Below are 19319 nucleotides of genomic sequence, written 5' to 3' on the forward strand. Positions count from 1 at the left end.
GATAGGCCCATACCAGCTGGGTGCTTGACTACCTGCTTCCCTCTCCCAGTGCAGCTGGCCTGGGCTGGGCTAAAGCAAGCCAGCTGTGCCTGGGCCAGACCCCTAGGCTGCTGAGATGGCAAGTCACAGCCACTGAGCTGTGAGGATAGTCATTCTGCCATGGACACCAAGCCTGAGAGCTGGGTGGGAGGGGCCCACCTGGCACAGCTGAGAATGGGGGCCACACCCATGCCACTGAAGAGCTGGGAGGTCTCCTGATCCTTGGTCCTATGTGCATCTCCTGCCCCTGCCCACTCACCCAGGGACCTTACCTACGTGTTCACGAAGGGCCAGGTGTGCGGAGAAAGAGGACAGGCCTCAGAAGGAGGGAGAGGTAATTAACCTGCTGGAAGGGTCTCCTGTGCCAGACCCGCCTCAACTGTGTGGGTGGGGTGCTCACTTCCACCTGCCTCTTCCAGCTCCTGGAAGCTCTTCCACCAGGGCCTTTGTCACATGCAGTGTCACCTGGGGTAGGTGTGGGTAGACTTGTGTCATTTAGGGGCACAGTTGCTGTGCACCTGCAGGGTCTGGAGCCCAGTTCTAGCCCTCAAAGTCCTTGCCGCCTGGAGAGGCAAGACAAGTGAGTGAAAAGCAGTTGGTGGGTATCCTTAGGAAGGGGAGGAGAGATGGGGCATTTCTGTCCCTGGGGTGAGTGAGATTACAGAGGAGGTGACATTTAGCAGGGCTCTGAGGGATAAATGGGGAAGGTTTTGGCAGGCAGCAAGAACAAAGTAGGCAAAGGCCACTGGTAGGGGTTTGCAGGGATCAGTTGCAGAGGGTCTGGCTGTGGGGGAAGGAGCTGGACGTGGTGGGTGGCAGAAGGCAGCTTGGGAAGGGCTTTGGCCAGCTGCTGATGAGCCTGGGCCCCTGCTTTCCCTTCTTCCTCCTTGCAGGTCCCTCTTTCTCTGTCCTGCAGAGCCTTCCACCAACTCTCCCCCTGCCTCCTGGGCTCCCATCCTAGCCCTCTCCTCTTACTGCTTCGAGAATGGAAACAACTTTCACCCTCTAGCCTGTGGGGTGCTCTGCAGTTTGCAAGACCTGGTATGGTCTAGTCCCTTATTGCAACAGCCCTTTGAGGTAATTATTGTTATCCCTGTCAGGGGATGACACACCGGAGACTCAGAAATGGAAAGCGATTTACCAAAGGTCACTCAGTGCAGGTGGCAGAAGGGGCCTGACACCCATTTGCTCTGACTCATCGCCTACTCCCTCTTGGCCGTCCTGGGAAAACAGTTGATATCCGCTCTATCCAAATCCTCTTCAGATATTCACAGCTCCGTTTCAACTGCTTGGAGGTCTCGGTTTATTCTGGGTTCTTGGCTGTGATATGAGTGGTTGAGATGGCAGGAATCGTGACCTCTTGGTCATTGTTTTTTGTTTTGTTTTGTTTTTTGTTATTATGGTTGTTATAGTAGGAAAAAGGAAGTGACATTTACTGAATGCCAAATGCCTTATATAGTTCATCTCATTCAGTTCTCACAGCAGTCTTTAATAGAAGGAGGGGTCATCGTACCTGTATTGCAAATAGGGAGACTGAGGCTCAGAGAAGGAAATAACTGATAAGCGGCAGTAATTGGATTTGACCAGGGCCCTCTGACTTTAGAGCCCAAGTTCTCTTGGTTGTACCACAGCTGCCCTTACACTATCGATGTTGTCCTTAAAAGTCAATATAAACCCCACGAAAGGGCTGTTATCTCTGGAGGTCACTGCTGGCGGGTGGGAAAAGTATGGTCAAGGGTCAGTTTCTGGGAAGGGCAAGCAGGAGCTGGCCTGGTGGGACAGGGTTCCTCCAGGGCCTGGTGCCCTAGTGGCCAGGTGGAGGGGGGATGGCTGGTTGGGTCTCCCCAGGGTAAGTACTGCCTACTTCGGACTTGATGTTTTCAATAGGGTCATGGACCAGGCACACTTGTGCACATCCTAGGAGGCCCCTAGAGGTTTCTTGCTCCAGTCCTCTGGTTTTCTTTTTTTTGTTGTTGAGACGGAGTCTCGCTCTGTCGCCCGGGCTGGAGTGCAGTGGCCGGATCTCAGCTCACTGCAAGCTCCGCCTCCCGGGTTTACGCCATTCTCCTGCCTCAGCCTCCCGTGTAGCTGGGACTACAGGCGCCCGCCACCTCGCCCGGCTAATTTTTTGTATTTTTAGTAGAGACGGGGTTTCACCGTGTTCGCCAGGATGGTCTTGATCTCCTGACCTCGTGATCCGCCCGTCTCGGCCTCCCAAAGTGCTAGGATTACAGGCTTGAGCCACCGCGCCCGGCCCAGTCCTCTGGTTTTCTAAGTGAAGACACAAACTGAGAGAGGTCAGGACATGCCTGAGGTCACTCACCAGTCAGGGGCCAAGTGGACGCTGGTGAATGGCTGTGCCTGTAGGCTGGGACCTGGTCTCTAGGCCACTTGGACTTATTTTCCATCTTATTCAGAAGCTTTTATACCACATGCCCAGATTCACACAGCGAGGCTTTTAGATGAAAGGGCGAGCTGTGCCTGAGCCAGCAATGGTGGGGGCTAGGGGCAGGGCTTTGGGACTCCAGGGCTTGGTTCGAGCTGGCTGGCCTGGCTGATCATCCCATATTTCCGGCCACAGCAGACACTGTGATGTTGGTACTAGGGACAGAGTCCTAGTCCTGCCTACTCTGTGTGACCACAAAACCACAAGTCCTTTTTACTGACTGGACCTCAGTTTCCCCATCAGTAAAACAAAGATGGTGGTCTTACTCTCCTGGCTTTACAAGGCTTTTGAGAGAAAGATGCATTTGAAGGTGCCTGAGACTGTGCAGATTCAAGGCCCATGCACTGTGCAGCCTGCTCAGTGGCAGAGCCTCTTCGCCTTCTGGGATGTATGGACAGAGGGCAAGTGGAGAAGGGAAGCAGAGGGCCCTGAGTCTGAGCTGACTTCTGTCACTAACTCAGGGCCAGTTCTGTACTCTCTCTGGGCATTCATCTTACCTTCTGCAAAATTCCAAGCCTTGCAAACTCTCGCAGCCCTGATATCCCCTTTGTTCTGTTTCTTGATACAACATAGCATCTCAGGGACCTTCAGATTGTGGACAGAGTTGGGAGGTTTGGACCTTGCTGACATCCTGGGCAAAGCTCTCTGTTCCTCCTCCTCTGTCTTTGGGTGATACAGACATCCCCAGAGGCTAGATCATCACCCCAGACCCTTGGTTCAGGGTTCTGACCCTTCGCTCCCAGAATGCTGCGGAGGTTGGTGTTAGGGCAGCCAGAGCCAAGCCTATTCTGTGAGTTTCCACCCCCTGGTCCAGCCCACTCCTCCTTTGTGCTTGTTGGACTGAAATCCCAGCAAGCTCTGCTCCCTGGAGGGGCCCCCAGTGTAGGACAGCTTCCATTTTGTCTGGTCCTGGGCCCTCCTGGCTTGTGTCATCCAGCTTGGTGCCTGGTTCCTCAGGCTGTGCAGAACTCTCTGAGGGCCCAGGGCTATCCAGCCCTCAGGAGTACATGAAGGAGACAGCTACCCATTAGACTGGATGGTTAAGTCAGTCCTGGGTAAGGGACAGTCACAGCTGTGGCTCAGATGGCCCCTGCTCCTAGGTTGCTGCATGTCCTTGGAGATCCAGGGGCTGATAGAGGAGAAGGATGGGACAAGCCTCCACACTGCCTTCATCCCATGTGAGTCATGTAGTGGGCTTCTGCCTGTAATATTTCATTTGAAGAAAGGGCTCTGAATCTAAAAAGATGTTGGAGGCCACTTGTGTTGGTTTCTAGGGCTGCCATAATGACAGACATTCGTGTCTCACAGCCCTGGAGGCAAGAAGTCCAAGATCAAGGTGCCAGAGGGTTGGTACCTTGTCAGACCTCTCTCCCGGGCTTGCAGGTGGCCACTTTCTCACTGGGTCCACACAGCTCCTTCCCTGTGTGCTTCTTACAGGGCTCTGTTCAACAGAGTTTTCATCTCCCAGAGGGATTTAGCTTGGGGTGGCTAAAAGGAACCGTGTCCTAACGGCAGGCTTCCTAGCATGACAGCAAGCCGGGAAGGAGGATGGAGACTTGGGAGGGTTTTCTGCCTCACGTGTGGCAGACCTCTGCTTACCGGGATACTGACTTGTTCCGGTGCCTAGCAGTGCTCAGCCCATTTCTTTCAGTTTGGGGAGTGTCTTCAGCAAAGGAGGTGTTCACCTTGCACCTTTGGAAGGACCCCATTCTGAGGGTGGAACCACAGTGGTAGATGGTACCTTCGTCTTTCGCTTGTGCGTGTGCATCTTTGGTGTCCCTCTGTGTGTCCAGATTTCCTCTTCTTCCAAGTCACATTGGATTAGGGCCCACCCTAATGGCCTCATTTTAACTTAGTCACCCCTTAAAAGGCTCTATTTCCAAACACACATTCCGAGGTGCTGGAGGTTAGGACTTCAACATATAAATTGTAAGGGGACACAGTTCATCCCATTACACCTCTCATCTTCTCCAGGCCCCTCATGCTGCAGGAGGGGAGACCGAGGCCACACAGCAGGCTGGGACTAGCCATGTGGATTACCTTCTCTCCGGGCAGTGCTGAGGCTGTTGTTCCTCTGCTCAAGGACTCCTCACACTCAGCTCTCCAGAGAATTTCCCTAGAGGGAGGTCTGGGCATCTAGATTTGCCAAAGTTGTAAATCTCTTAAACCATAAGCTACTCCTTGGCGTCTCTCTCTCTCTCATGCCCTGATGTGAAATGCAGATGTTCCTCCCTTTTAAGATTCCAGCGCACTGCTGAATTTCCCATCGTGTTTGCACCTAAGGATGCAATTACCATTTCCTCCCATTGTCCTTTCTGCTTGTCCCCCTGCTCCCAGCTGACGCAGGCTCTCGAGCCCGCTGGGTGAACACGAGGCTATGAGCTTATAAAGATAGGACTGCTTCTGAAAGCTCCGGGTGGCATGGGGCCAGTGATGCTTATCGCCCCCCCTCCAGGACCCTTTTGAGGTTATTTTCTTCTCTTCAGAAGATGCTTGTATATGCTGCGGAGAGCATTTCCATCAATTCTTCTGCCTGAGCTGGTGCCAGCTGAATGCTACGCTCTGCTGTGAGTCACTCCCAGCTGGCTCCTTCCCAGGCCTGCTGGGCTATCTGTGGTGGGTGAGCCTCAACCACCCTTCCCTGAAGACCCCCAAGCCTTAGTGGTTCTCTGCAAGCTCCTGCAAGGGTAACCCCAGCTCATCTTCTCATGTGGATCATAAACCTTCGGGTTTGGCCATGGTTATTAAAAACCATAAGCAAGCGTTTTCCCCAAGTATTGTGGAGCTTGAGTTTCTAAACTTGTTTTGGAAGCAGAGACCCAGGCGTGTATTTTAGGCTTGTAGGCTTATGGCAGAGCTTAGATTTAAAGCATAAATTGAGACCAAGTTTCTCTTCTCTTCCACTGAAAGGAAAAATAAATGTTCTGGTTGCTAAGCCCTTCCTACCCCTGGGTCGCCTCTCTAAATCTTATACCTGGCCTCTCTCTTTGGGGTGTGTTTGAAGGAAGGGGACCAGGCCCTGGACACAGTGCTGGGTGGCTGTGTGTGCCCCCCAGGGTCGTTTGTGCCTCCCAGAGTCAAGTGTACCTCTCAGGGTCGTGTGTACCCCCCAGGGCCATGTGTGCCCCCCAGGGTTGTGTGTACCCCCCTGGGTCATGTGTACCCCCAAGGGCTGCATGTGACCCCCAGGTTCAAGTGTGACTCCCAGGGCTGTGTGTGCCCCCCAGGGTCATGTGCAGAAGTGAGGGGGACAGGCCTGGGACCCAGGCTCCCTGGCCTCACCTTGCCCCCCAGAGCCAGCTTCTCTGCACTTCTTCCCACATCTATAAAATAGAGACAGGAATTCCCTCTTCACTTGGGGCTGGGGGTTGCAGTTGCCACCTGCTGAGCACAGTGACTAGATAGCAGCTCCTTGCCTGTGTGCTCCTTACAGGGCTCCGTTCAACAGTTTTCATCTCCCAGAGGGATTTAGCTTGGGGTGGCTAAAAGGAACCGTGTCCTAACGGCAGGCTTCCTAGCATGACAGCAAGCCGGGAAGGAGGATGGAGATTTGGGAGGGTTTTCTGCCTCACGTGTGGCAGACCTCTGCTTACCGGGATACTGAGTTGTTCCGGTGCCTAGCAGTGCTCAGCCCATTTCTTTCAGTTTGGGCAATGTCTTCAGCAAAGGAGGTGTTCACCTTGCACCTTTGGAAGGACCCCATTCGGAGGGTGGAACCACAGTGGTACCATGGGTTGGAGGCACAGGCCTCAGAGCCGGGCACCCTTGAGCAAGACATCCCTCCTCTGAGGCTTGGTTTTCTCGAAGGGTTTTAGGGAATAACATGTGTACGGTGCCTGGTGCAGGAGCAGGTGGTAGTGACTGTTACTGTATAATTCAAGGAAACATTAGAGTGCATTCCTCCCATTTTACAGGCTGGCAGACTGAGGCTCAGAGGTGGAAGAGGGTTCCTCAGTCTTCACCATTGGTAGTGACAGTTGAGATGTGAATTCAGGACACTGGATTCCAAACCCAGGGTCCCCTCTTCTGTGTCACGCTTCAGTTGCTGTTCTCTGGTGTAGGCAGAGCTCTGGTGAGACTGGAGTGGAGGCCATTGTCCAGAGAACGCAGTGAGCTCTACTTTAGGAGGCCTGGGCTCTAGCTCCATCCCTTCTGGGTGGGAGCCTCCTCCATGGAGGGCACAGAACAGAGCGCTCAGGTTCCCACCAAATCTGGAATTCTGGGTCTTAGCCTGGAACCCAAGGGGAGCGCCTGGTCACCTAGTGAGGTTTGCAACCTGGGTCAGGCAGAGCTGTGCTAACAATGCTGCTTCTTGTGTTTTCCAGCATCCGCCAGGACTTTGATGTCCCCACCAGCCACCTGATTGGAGCACATGGCTACTGTACACAGGTCAGGAGCGCTGTGGGGCCCAGGTGGTCTCTCCCCCTCCTCTGTCTCTCCGAGAGGGAGGTGTCCTTCTCCCTCTTCTTGCCCAAGAAAAAGGCAAGTCTTTCTTGCCTCTGCCAACACTCTCCAGGCGGCTTTCACATGCCTACCTCTGCTGGGTTTCACTGTCGTGTCACGGAGACCTAGAAAGAGAGTTCAGTTTCCTGTCTGTTTCTGGACAGCTTTCTGTGCACTGATCTATGTGCCCAGAGCAGCAGAGGATGCAAAAGAGGCTGAACTCAGACCAAAGTGCTACACAGCCCAGAGCCCAGGACGCGGGGAGTAATGTCTCAGGCATGGGCCGGGGGACCCTGGGTCCAGTTGGGGAGATGATGGCTCTGGCCCCTTCTATGTTTGCACAAGGTGTTGTCTTTATAGCCACCCTTCCCTCTGCATCGTTACAAAGGGGCCCTCAGTGGACCTCACAGGGGCAGAGAAGACCCTGAGAGCAGTTGCTTGTCATCGATCCTCTCAGTCACTCGGGTGACACCAGGGAAGGGACCTTTTCAAGATGTTACCTAGTGAACATCAAAACCGGGAGCTCAGCTCTACACCTGGCTTCTATCCATGCCTTTCTCCCCATGATGAGGCCTCCCAGAGTGGCCACATAGGCCACAGTGAAATCTGGCTCTCAGCACATGGGGGGCCAAAATGCATAGCATGGATGGGCTGGATAGAGCTGCACATCTTCTGGGTCCAACTGAGGACTCAGTTGTCCTGGGGGTCCTGGCTCACTTACGTCCAGCTCTGGAAACCTACTTGGGCACCATACAAGGCAAGCTTGGGGCCCATGGTTTGTCCAGGGCACCCACAGAGGGACTGGGGGGTTGGCTGCTGCCCACCACCCTAGAGGAAGGCCTCATGGGAAGTGGCTACTCTTCTGGCTGCCCGGGGTGGCCCCACTCTCACTCCAGGGACCTGCCTGCCCCATGGGAGCTTCCCCTTTTCTGGGGCAGAGAAGGATGCTGCCCAGGTGTGGGCAGTCAAGCAGGGTGCAGAGGAGCCCAGATCAGAGTCTGGGGCTGGGTCCCAAGCCCTGTTCTCTGTTTCACTCACAATATGAGCTGGGGCAGTCTTTTTCCCCTCCTGCGCGTCAGCTTCCTCATTTGTACAAGAGGCATTTGGACTGGACCAGGGCTTCTTACACTTTGAATGAATCCCATAGGGGTCTTGTTGAAGAGCAGGCTCAGATTCAGTGGGTCTGGGCTGAGGCCTGAGATTCTCAGTTTCTATCAGGTTCCCTGGGGAGGGTGATTCTGCTGGTTCACAGACCACACTGAGTAGGAAGGGACTGCTGAGCTTTGCCATTGTGTGACTTTTGAGTCTAGGAGCAGGGAGAGGCCCGATGCCCCTTCTCCACCATCTCAAGAAGACTTCCTGCTATGAGGAAGGTTTTAGACCCAGATCAGGGAGCAGGGCCTTTTATTCCTCTTGAAAAACCAGATGGGAAAACTCGAACTTGCCTGAAAAATGCTGTGCCTTTCTCAGCAGCTGCTGCCCCTGAGGTGCAGTATTTTACAGCAGACATTTCCTCCAAATTCTTGTGTCTCATTTCCTCTACAAGGACACAATAAGTCCCCTTTAGTATCTCCCTCCAATGGAGGTCCCTCTGCGGCCATCAGAGGAGGCCTCTTTTACTATCACTGGGGCAGGGGTGTTGGTGTTAACTGAGGGATTTATTAACCCCTGATGTCATTTTCACAATTCAGGGGAAAACGCCTCTATAAACTCTGCCCTCCAGAGTTTACACTGGTCAAGGGCCGTTCTGGCCATTCCTACGTGTTCCACCATGGGAGTGATGCCTGCCTTCTTGCCTCACAGGCAGTGCCAGCTGTGGCAAAAGGTGGATGAGACAGAGAGACCTGCCTGCCCTAGTGCTGGGGCTGGGCTTGCTCAAATTCCTTCTCAGCAGGCCCTTAGAGGCCACCCTTCGTCTTGAATCTGTGCCCAAGCAGATAGTACCATGAGAGTAACAGGGTTGGGGGAAGAGGGAAGTCACCTGGGACAGAGAGAGCCAAAGCTCAGCTCTGGCACTAATGGGCTGTGTGGCTTGGGTAACCCGCCTGTGAGCCCCATTTTCTCCACTCCTAACAGGAGGTTGGACCCCTGGTTACCCTGTATAAGGAAGGGACCTTCCAGCCATGTTGGTACCAAAATGTGGGAGGCATGGGTTGCAGGTGAGTGCTGGAGGAATGTTGCTCCACATGTCACTGTCTCCAAGTTCCAAGGTTGGCATGCTTGTTGGTTTACCAGGTGTGTGGCCTGAGTCACAGGGCCACCAAATGCCTCATACCACGCAGTAAGACAACGGCAGAGGCAGAGCTAGAACTCAGACTTGGGCTTCCTACTCCCACCTCTCTGCTTCTGTTCTGCTGCCTACTGAAATACCTTCCTCGGCTCTCCCTGCCCTGTTAAAACCCCACCGTCACTGATGAAGTTCAAACAAGGCCTGGAGTTTAGTTATTGGTACTGCACCGTGGTCAGTTTCCTGGTTGAGATAATGTACTCTGGTTATGTAAGATGTTATCATTGGGGGAAGCTGGGTGAAGGGTACACAGGAACTCTCTGTACTATTTTTACAACTTCTTTTGAATCTAAAATTATTTCAAAAATAAAAAGGTTTCTTTAAAAAATAACATCGTTTAAGACTCACCCAAATGTCACTTCTCCTTAAAGTTGCCCTGACTCGGTCATGTGGCCTTGTATTCATCTGGCTCCAGAGTACTCCATGCACACATTTTTACAGCCCCAGCCACATCCTGCATTGTGAGTCAACGTGCAGGCATGCACCTGACTCCCCAGTCTAGACGCAAAGTGCATGTCAAGAGCCATGTCTCACCCTCTCACCAGTACCCCCAGTAGCCTACAGCATAGGACAGGGTCCTGTGAATGGCTGGTACTCAATGAGTGCTTGTGGAATAAAGGTGGATGGGTGCCTGGAGTTACCTTGATGAGAAAAGTTGGTGCCTTTCCTACAGGGCTTGTGGAAAAATTGAAGTCACAGCCTCCTCTGCTCTCAGTCTCTCTTCCTCCTTGCTTTTCTTCCTTCTCCAACCTTTTTCTCTTTCCCCCGTCTCCTCTCCACCCTTTCAGTAACTGATTCAGACTTGATGAGCCTTTCCCCTTTCTCTCATCTGCAGGAACTTGTCAATCTGCTCCTGACTGGGAAAGCTGTGTCCAACGTTTTCAACGATGTGGTTGAGCTGGATTCTGGGGACGGGAACATCACACTTCTCAGAGGCATTGCTGCACGCAGTGATATTGGCTTCTTATCTCTCTTTGAACATTACAACGTGTGCCAGGTACCCAGATGCTGACGTTCACCACAAGTAGGGGAGCCTGGCTCCCTGGAGCAATGAGAAGGAGGGAAGCGGGGAAGGAAAGCTGGACTCCACTTCTCAGAGCTGGCTGAAATTCGGGTCCAGTTGGAATCACAGAGGGCTTGGGAAGAAGTACAGCTTCTCTGCTGTGGCTACAGGCCTGTAATTCAGACCCAAAGCCAGCTGATACCGTGTTCTGGGGAAGATTGTTTGAAAAGGACTTTGAGGGATTTCTACTGTGAGTGTGGGTCACAGTGGCTGCAGCTGGTGTCTGTATGGTGGGGGAGCCTTCCCAAGGGACAGGAACTTGAGGTCTTAGGCCTTGTGTTAGTTTCCTAGGGCTGCCTAACAAAGTACCACAGACTCGGTGGCTTGAAACAACAGAAACTTACTGTCTCACAGTTCTGGAGGCTGGAAGTCTAAGATCAAGGTGTCAGAAAGGCCATGCTCCCTCTGAAACCCATAAGGAGAATCCTTCCTTGTCTCTTCTAGCTCTTGGTGTTTTCCGGCAATCCTTGGCGTTCCTTGACCGTATGGTGATGCTTCTATAGATGTATCACTCCAGTCTCTGCCTCCATCCATCATCATAGGGCCACCTTCTCCCTGTGTGTCTTTTCTTATACAGACCTCAGTCATATTGGATTAATTGGATTAAAGGCCCACCCTACTCCCACATGACCTCGTCTTAACTAATTATGCCTGCAACAACCCTGTGTCCAAATACAGTCACATTCTGAGGTACTGGGGGCTAGGATTCAGCATATCTTTTCGGAGGCACAGTTCAACCCATAGTAGGCCTCACACATCCTGTTTGCTGGCGTGTGGTCCCTCTGCATCCTGTGTCACTGCAGCCAAGGGCTCAGAAAGGGCTGGGCCGCCAGGTAAAGCTGGACAGAGCATGGGTGACTGTACCTCTGGGGAATGTGGCCAGGGACTGAGGGAGCTGGGCAGAGGAGCACTGGACCCTGCCTTCTTCTTCTAGCTGCCATGGAAACTTTCTCTGAGCGTTGCTTTCCATGGCTTCAGAGAGTCCATTGCTCTGTGGTCGATTAAATGGGAAGGGTTGTCCTGAGGGGCAGCAGGAGAGCTTTTCACAGTGACCACGCCCTGCAAAGATTCTTGGAGGGTCTGGATGAGGCCTCATTCACCACATATCCTCAGAACCAGGACACAGAGATTGACTCAGCGGGGCCATGCAGATGGTGCCAGGCGATTCTACCCTGGATTTTCAGGGTGGAAAAAGACTAGGGTTTTAAGCCAGGGCTCAGTTTTGCCCACCCTTCCCATATGTGGGGATGTGCTGTGTCTTGCTAATGAACCATGTGGTGCAGCCCCCTCCCCAGATCCCCTCTCTGGGTGATACCCCCAGCATGCCAAAAGCAGACTTCTGGGTCCCAAAGACTTGGGGTAAGAAAGAATGAGAGTGGCTACTTCCTGGCTGTGCTGGTGTCAGGAGGGAGCCCAGGAATGTGGCTGGTGAGAAGCACCAGGGCTCTCGAGCACCAGACCCTGGGTGTGCTCTGAAAGTATTCAGCTCAAAATTCCACGGGCCAAGAGAGGTAACCTTGGCCAGGTTCATGGAATTCCCAGGCTCACCAGGAGCTCTGGTTTCATTCTTGGGTGGAGGGCGTTGGTCAGAGAGTAAACTATTTTGCTGTGGTCTGTGCAGGGTACTTGATGGGAAAACCAGTTGGGGTTATCCTTCCCTTGGAATAAAAGGACTGTTGAAGAAATTCAGGCCCTACAGCCATCTCCCCTCCTCGTGGGCTTCTTGGATCCACATAGACCCTCTGCTGTTCTGTGCTCAGTTGAGGACTGGGAGTTTTGTTTCCCTGCAGTAGGTGGATGCTTCCTTCCTCTGCCTTGCAACTGCAAGCTCACTAAGGAAGGAGCCCTGGCCTCCTTTCCTCCTCCATGAGCTCACTGAGGGCTGGGCCTCAACCCTGCCTTCCACTGAAGGCTCAGGGCCCGGCAGCTCAGACAAAGCCCTTCCCTCTTCTTCTTCTTCTTCTTTTTTTTTTTTTTTGAGGCAAGGTCTCACTCTGTCACTCATGCTGGAGTGATCTCAGCCCATTGCAACCTCTGCCTCCTGGGTTCAAGCAATTCTTCTGCCTCAGCCTCCTGAGTAGCTGGGATTACAGGGGCATGCTAATTTTTTTTTTTTACAGTAGAGATGGGGTTTCACCATATTGGCAAGGCTGGTCTTGAACTCCTGACCTCAAGGGATCCACCCACCTCAACCTTACAAAGTGCTAGGATTACAGGTGTGAGCCACTGCGCCCAGCCCCTTCCTTTTTCTTTAACACCACCTTCCATCCCTTCTGTCCCCAAGTCCCTTGGACCCTACACAATTAGCCACATTGGACGTAGAAGGAGTCCAAGGTGGTCCAGCACCCAAGCCCAGACCTGGACTCAGAGCCAGGGCCCCTGCTCTGGCCTGGCCTGGCCCTCTCCTCGGGCAGCACAGATACAGCCACAGGGAAGACTGGCATTTGGAACAGCCTGGGCCATGACATCCACAGCGTTCACTCACTAGCAGGTGAAGCCCCTCGCTGGCAGCCTGTCTCCAGGCTTCTCACGGCAGCCTGGGGTTCTGGGGCCCTCACTGAGTATGTAGGAGGAGGAGGTCCTACCTAAAAGTGAGCTGCCCAGATGACCCCTACTCAGGTTGTGCCTGGGGAAACAGATGAAACTCTGTACTAGAGAAACTCACCCTTGCCATAAGTAACTGGCCCGGCCTGGCTGTGTCCTATGGGACCTCCATGGGCTATCTGTGACCCCACCAGGCTGGTCTTGCCCATCTGACTTCCAGCTCGCTGCCTCAGTCCCACAGCTGGCCCAGGACAAGGCTCACCGGCGAGGGGTGGACTGCATTGTAGGCTGCAGTTAGAGGTCAAGTCCCTCCAGGCTTGTGGTCATGGTGGTGATGGGGGACTGACAGTCCAGGAGGGATGGGGTGGGACAGGGAGTTTAGCCTCAGCACTTCTTTCAAGACCTGTAAGGCATGTTCACTGCCGTCTTCATAAAGAGGCCCACAAAGGAAAACAGCCTGACAGGCAGAGTTGTGAAAGCTCCCTCTTCCTCCCATCCTCCCCAGCTCAGAGATGGCCACCATCCACCCATTTACTTAACCAGGAGCATGTCCTCTCCATCAGGAGGACATGTGCCTCCCCCTGAAGTTGTTTCTCAAGCCCATCCACTTTCATGGGTCAGAGCCACCGGCATCGCTGATTTTGACACCTGTGACAGCCCAGCCAAATTCAGCTCCTGTCCCTATCGCTTTCCCCCTATCTAATCCTGTCCCTTCACTGAAGCCAGTGTGATCTTTAAAAATACACGCACGATCATATCATTCCTTTTCTCTGGACCCTCAGTGGTTTTCCAGCCCTCTGAGACTGTTGTGAGCTGAACTATGTCTCCCCGAAATTCCTGTGTTGAAACTCTGACCCCCAGTACCTCAGAATGTATTAATAACTGTATTTGGCCTTTAAGGAAATGATTAAGGTAAAATGAGGCCACTAGGGTGGGTCCCAATCCAGTGTGGCTGGTATCCTCCTAAGCAGAGGAGGTTAGGACACAGGTCACACAGCAGGAAGGCCTTCTGAAGGCATGGAGAAGGCAACCACCTACAAGCTCGGGGGCAAGGCCTTCAGAAACAACCCTGGTGGCAACTCGGACCTCCAGCCTCCAGAACTGTGAGATAATAAATGTCTGCTGTCTGAGCTGCCCAGTCCGTGGTATTTGTTATGGCAGCCCAAGCAGGCTAATGCAGAAACTAAAATCCAAAACTTCCCACCACCCCCAACACCCTGCCAGACTTGCACCTGCCTTCCTCTCCCACCTCAGCCTGCGCTACTCTCTCCTGCAGTCTGGGGCTTCTCTCCGGCTCTCTCCCACCTCCCGGCCTTTGTGCACACTGCACTCCACCTGCCCAGCTTTTCCCTCTCATTGTTTTGACTTAAACGTTACTTCCTAAAAGGCAGCCTTTCCTGCCCTCATAACCCCATCTAAGTAGGGGGCCCTTCTCATTGTCCCCTCCCTACCTTGTCAATCACCATCAGGGTATCTTTATTCTTTCCTTCATAGGGCCTCTTCTGGATTTTAAGCATCACATTTCATCGCCTTTAAGATGCAAACTTGACCACATTCGAGCACTTCTGAAATTTTGATGCATTATTACAGTTGATGGTGTGTCAGACTTTGACACACCTGCTTTTTCTTTCTTAGTGATACAAAAAATAAATGGCGGGCCGGGCGTGGTGGCTCAAGCCTGTAATCCCAGCACTTTGGGAGGCCGAGACAGGCAGATCACAAGGTCAGGAGATCGAGACCATCCTGGCTAACCCGGTGAAACCCCGTCTCTCCTAAAAAATATAAAAAACTAGCCGGGCGAGGTGGCGGGCGCCTGTAGTCCCAGCTACTCAGGAGGCTGAGGCAGGAGAATGGTGTAAACCCGGGAGGCGGAGCTTTCAGTGAGCTGAGATCCAGCCACTGCACTCCAACCTGGGCAACACAGCGAGACTCCGTCTCAAAAAATAAATAAATAAAAATAAATAAATAAATGGCGAATCTGAGGGCATCCTGGATTCAATGAAGTGCAGTGGAAATGTATGGGTTTGATTATTTAGTTAATGTGTCATCCCCATCAATCTGGTAAGCTCCATAAGGACAGCACTGTTCTTATTGTCTCTAGCACTGTGTCCCCATTGCTGTCCTTAGAAATGCCACACCATAAACTCTGTCCTTAGAAATGCCACACCATAACTCACGGCAAGTAAATGCTAATCCTTTTAAGTGAGTGCTTCTAACCTGGCTGTCCATGGATGGCTTTAGGCCATTCACAACCCCCGCCCTAGAAGATTAAGTAATCCCTGATTGTGCTACATGTTCCCCCACCAGGACAAAGCCTCAGACTGTGCTGTAGGAAATGTGGCCCTCCCCCGCCAGCACCCCCCCTCCACCCCCCGCCAACTCCGGCCTCGCCCCAAGCCTTTGGTTACCCAAGAATTTAAAGGAAGTGAATTTCATCTCTGGAAAATGTCACCCACTTGGAAAGAGGCTCCTGAATGAGGAAACTCATTTATAAACTCTTCGGGCAGCTTTTTTCCCTTAATCTCTCGACGGTTATTTCTGCGTGGCAAGCTGCGCTTTTGTCCCTCTGTTGGAAAATTCAGGGTGGCTGATTATGCAAAGGTCTGTTCCCTGGTCAGCTTCGGGGCTCTCTCCTTGCCGTGAATGAATACTGGGTCCCTGTGTCAGGGTTCCCTGTTCCTGGCGATGCCCTCACCAGAAAAACCTCTTTGAAGCATGGAATGGAAGCCAAGTTTACGTGGGGTTTAGGCACGTCCAGCCACGTCCTGTAAGACATCTAATTCCCCCACACTTCACTAAGGAATGAGTTCTGCGGTCCACTTGAATGGCACACAGGGCTGGGGTGAGGCCTTGGTGTTGGGGGAGGGGACACTTGAACCTGAAGAAAGGACGAGTGCATAGTAAAGACTGTCCCCCTACCTTCTGGAGGAGGCAGCTTTAAATGTGCAGGAATTTCACTGGGGACCTGGTTCAGGCCCTTCAGAGCACAGCCCCGCTGTCAGAGACATCCCAGCCCAAGACGGGAGCTGCTCGACCACTCTCCTGTGAAGGGTTCTGGAAAAAGTATGCCCTTCTCCCCACTGGAAAAATAATTCCCATTCTTTCTTTAATCCACAGGCTGTAGCTGTAAATACCTGAGCATGCAAACATCTCCCTGGGGCTGGTGGGGATTAGGCCAGAATCAGCCTGGCCCGTGGCACGTACCTCGCTGAATAAACCAGGGCCCAGGGTCAGGAGAGGCGCCGCCCAAGGAGTGTCAGGGGCTGGGGGAAAGTGCTTGAAGGCCAGGCAGTCAGGGGCTTCACAGGGGGCCCTTGTCACTTCTCTTCCCATTACAGGCAAGACGCTAGCAATGTGCTGAGGGCCGCGGTGCTTATTCCTCCTTATCTGTCTTCCGCAAACACGCTTCCACCGTGAAATTCCCCTGCTCTGAATGCTCCCTATCCGAGTGTTGCTGCAAGCTCGGTGCCCTGCTGCACCCTGAATTTCTCTGGCCCTCCATTCCTGGCACCCCCACAGACTTCTCACTCAGACCTTTCCCTCCTGGCTCCCCAGGGCTCCATGCCTCCCTGTCTCTATCGTACAGTTCTAGTTCAAGTCCTGCTTCATCCATGAGAAATTTCATTCGTCCAACATTTACTTACCTCTGGCTCCTGGAACTTAAGGCTATGATCTGTCGAGCATGAGGCAGAGGTGCTGCGGCTGAGGTGGGTGGGCACCCTGGGAGCTGGAAGGAGGAAACTATTTCTGCTCCAATAAGGGATTTGGGAGATGCAAGCTGTCCAAGGGTAAGCAAGCTCTAGGCTAGTGGACAAGCTGAATTTGTTTGAGGGGTGTGGGAAGAACTGGTTAGGAGGTCACTGCCATGGTACATGTTGGAGGCTGAGTAGATCTCAAGAGGAAAGGCTGGCAGTGGGGGAGCTCTTGGATGCAGAATGAGCAGTACTGGGAGCCACTAGATATGGGGGATGAGGGGGCGAGTGAGACCGGGTCTCGGGTCTGTATGGCAGAGGCCCTGCAAGCAGCAGCAGGTGGGGTGGCAGGGCAGGGATGGCCCTGAGAAACAGCCCGGTGGCCTGAGCAGCATGGGGGCTCCCAGTATCAGACACAGACGTGATCTTCAGCAGGGCCCCTCTGAGGTCAGCCCTGCCTTGGGTCAGACAGAAAAATGCCCTGGCCCCTTTCCCTGGGGACGGCACTTCACATCAGGCCTCTCCCTCATCCAGGTTGGCTGCTTCCTGAAGACCCCGAGGTTCCCCATCTGGGTGGTGTGCAGCGAGAGTCACTTCAGCGTCCTCTTTAGCCTGCAGCCGGGGCTCCTGCGTGACTGGAGGACTGAGAGGCTCTTTGACTTGTACTACTACGATGGCCTGGCCAACCAGCAGGAGCAGATCCGGCTGACCATTGGTGCGGGTCCTCCCCCCATCCCCAGGGAGCCTCCAGGCTGGTCACAGACACCAGCGTTCATATCCACCATCCCCCATGACGGAGAGTAGTGCAGACTCCAGCGTCCAGACTGAGGGATCAGAGAGCCAATGCCCGCAGGGCCTTCCTGCAGGAGGCGGCCAGAGCTGGGCCTTGAGCAGTGGGTGGCATTAAGGGTGTTGGGTAAAGCCTATACCCCATGGTGAAGAGCCCTGAATACTATGCTGACCAGTTTGGATGTATTCTTCAGGCAGTGGGGAGCCATGGAAGGTTTTGGAATCGGGGTGGTAAGATAAGAAGTGTCTTTAGAAAGAGTATTGTGGTAGCTGAAGTGGGACTTGGGTGGGGACCAGTGAGTTGTGCAGATGAGAACGGATGTCAGGGATGAAGGTGGGTCCAGTTGAGATGGAGATGAGGGGGTCGGGTCCCGGGAGTGGTCTGTGCTGACCTCAGGGTGAGTGCAGGGCCCTGGGTGACGTGTTGTGTGCCTCTCTCCTCCTTCCCAGATACCACCCAAACCATCTCTGATGACACAGACAACGACCTTGTCCCCCCCCTCGAGCTCTGCATCAGAACCAAGTGAGTCAAGCCCCTCTCTGGCTTTGAGCCTTACCCCGAATAGCTTTGAGGAGCCATGGTTGGGGGCGGTCAGACCTGCAGGAAGACAGATGGGTTCCTGACCACCCTGATTCAAAGGGGTGTGGTGATTGGAAAGACACAGGTTTCTCCACTCGTGGTCACTGGGGCCCAGGTTCAGGAGTGTGTGGTCTGCAGTGGTGATGCGTCTTTAGACAGCTTCTGAGGCTGCCCTCATGGTGGGGGGTGGGGACTACATAGGTACCTCTTGAAGCCCCTTCTCCCTCAAGGCAGCAGCAGCCAGATGTGGCAAGTACCATTAGGCCCGAAGGAGGCAGGACAGGGGTGCTTACCTGAGGGTGGGGGAGGCTTGAGCAGGATGGGAAGCTGGGAGCCCTGGCCCAGCCTGGGGGTGGTGGGAGGTGCCGCCTGGAGTGGCACCCTCTGCTTTCGGAGGAGCTGGAGGAGCAGCTCGGCCACTCTGAACACTGAGCAGCATGCCTGTGGCCTCAGAGGCAAGTGGGACCTCCAACTCCTCTGACCCAGCCCCTCTGTATTTAAGGGGAGGCTGAGGCTCAGGCTAGGGGAGGGGAATGTTCAGTAACTGGGGTGAGTTGGGGCTCACCTCCTTGCTGTGTTCTCTGAGCGGACCCCTGGGCTGGTGGGGCCGTAGCTGTCAGAAGTGCTCCCCTTGCCCTGGCAGGCCCTTCACAAAGCCCTTGGGGAATGACCCAGAGGCCTCAGCATGCATGAGAGGAGTAGCCCAGGAGGCAGAGGCCTGGATCCTAGTCCCTTCTGGAGGAGCAGTGGAACAGGTAGCATTTATGAGCGTGGGCTCTGGAGAGAAGTTGCCTGGGTTCCAGCCCTGGTGTTGCCGCTTCTTGGTGTGAACCACTGGACCTCACCTTCCTGCACCCCACTTTGTCATCTGTAAAATGGAGGTGATGCATACCTTGCTCACCAGACCTTGTGAAGAGTGTTTGGGACATTACTAAGTGCTCCATGGTGTTTGTGCTCACGATGATGACCTCAGCCACTCCTGATTTGGTGTGATCTCAGAGAATCTCCATTTCTCTGCCTGTGAAATGGTTGGGGTTGTGGCAGGGGGATGGAAAATGGCGAGGCCCCACAATGCTTACTGCCTGAGATCCACGGGCCACAGTGAACTTAGGGTTGATGCCCACCACAGGCAAGCGAGCCTTTGAGAGGAGCTGCAGAGAAAGAGCCGTTCACATGGTGGAAACACCAGGAAGGGGAAGTGGGAGGAGCGCAGAGACATCCTCGACGTGCTTTGTCTGTCCGTCCATCCACCTGCCCGCCCCCCGAGCCAGGGATGAAGCATTCTTGCAGGGTCATGTGCCGGTGCTTCTTTCGTTGGGAGGATTAAGGGCACCTGCAGGTCGCTTTCCTTTCATGTACAAAGGGCCACTCATTCAAAGTGATGAGAGAAAGGCAGCAGTGGGGACAGGAGGTGACACCAGCCTTGGCATCTGTAC

The 19319-nt window shown here is 53.7% G+C and overlaps 2 protein-coding genes across 2 annotated transcripts in view; one reads left to right on the forward strand and one right to left on the reverse strand.

Moving 5' to 3' along the window:
• Window positions 1–19319, reverse strand: part of GGCT (gamma-glutamylcyclotransferase) — a 1150694-nt gene that overhangs the window by 361589 nt on the left and 769786 nt on the right. The window lies entirely within an intron of this gene.
• The window catches only part of MINDY4 (MINDY lysine 48 deubiquitinase 4), a 131906-nt gene that overhangs the window by 104551 nt on the left and 8036 nt on the right, over window positions 1–19319 (forward strand). Inside the window, exons 15-18 of the mRNA XM_050783224.1 lie at window positions 6811–6874; window positions 10051–10212; window positions 17049–17229; window positions 17754–17826. Coding sequence (XP_050639181.1) covers window positions 6811–6874; window positions 10051–10212; window positions 17049–17229; window positions 17754–17826 — 480 coding nt within the window. The remainder of the gene's footprint in view (window positions 1–6810; window positions 6875–10050; window positions 10213–17048; window positions 17230–17753; window positions 17827–19319) is intronic.

This window comes from Macaca thibetana, chromosome 3 (genome assembly GCF_024542745.1).
Source record: "Macaca thibetana thibetana isolate TM-01 chromosome 3, ASM2454274v1, whole genome shotgun sequence".
NCBI lineage: Eukaryota > Metazoa > Chordata > Mammalia > Primates > Cercopithecidae > Macaca > Macaca thibetana.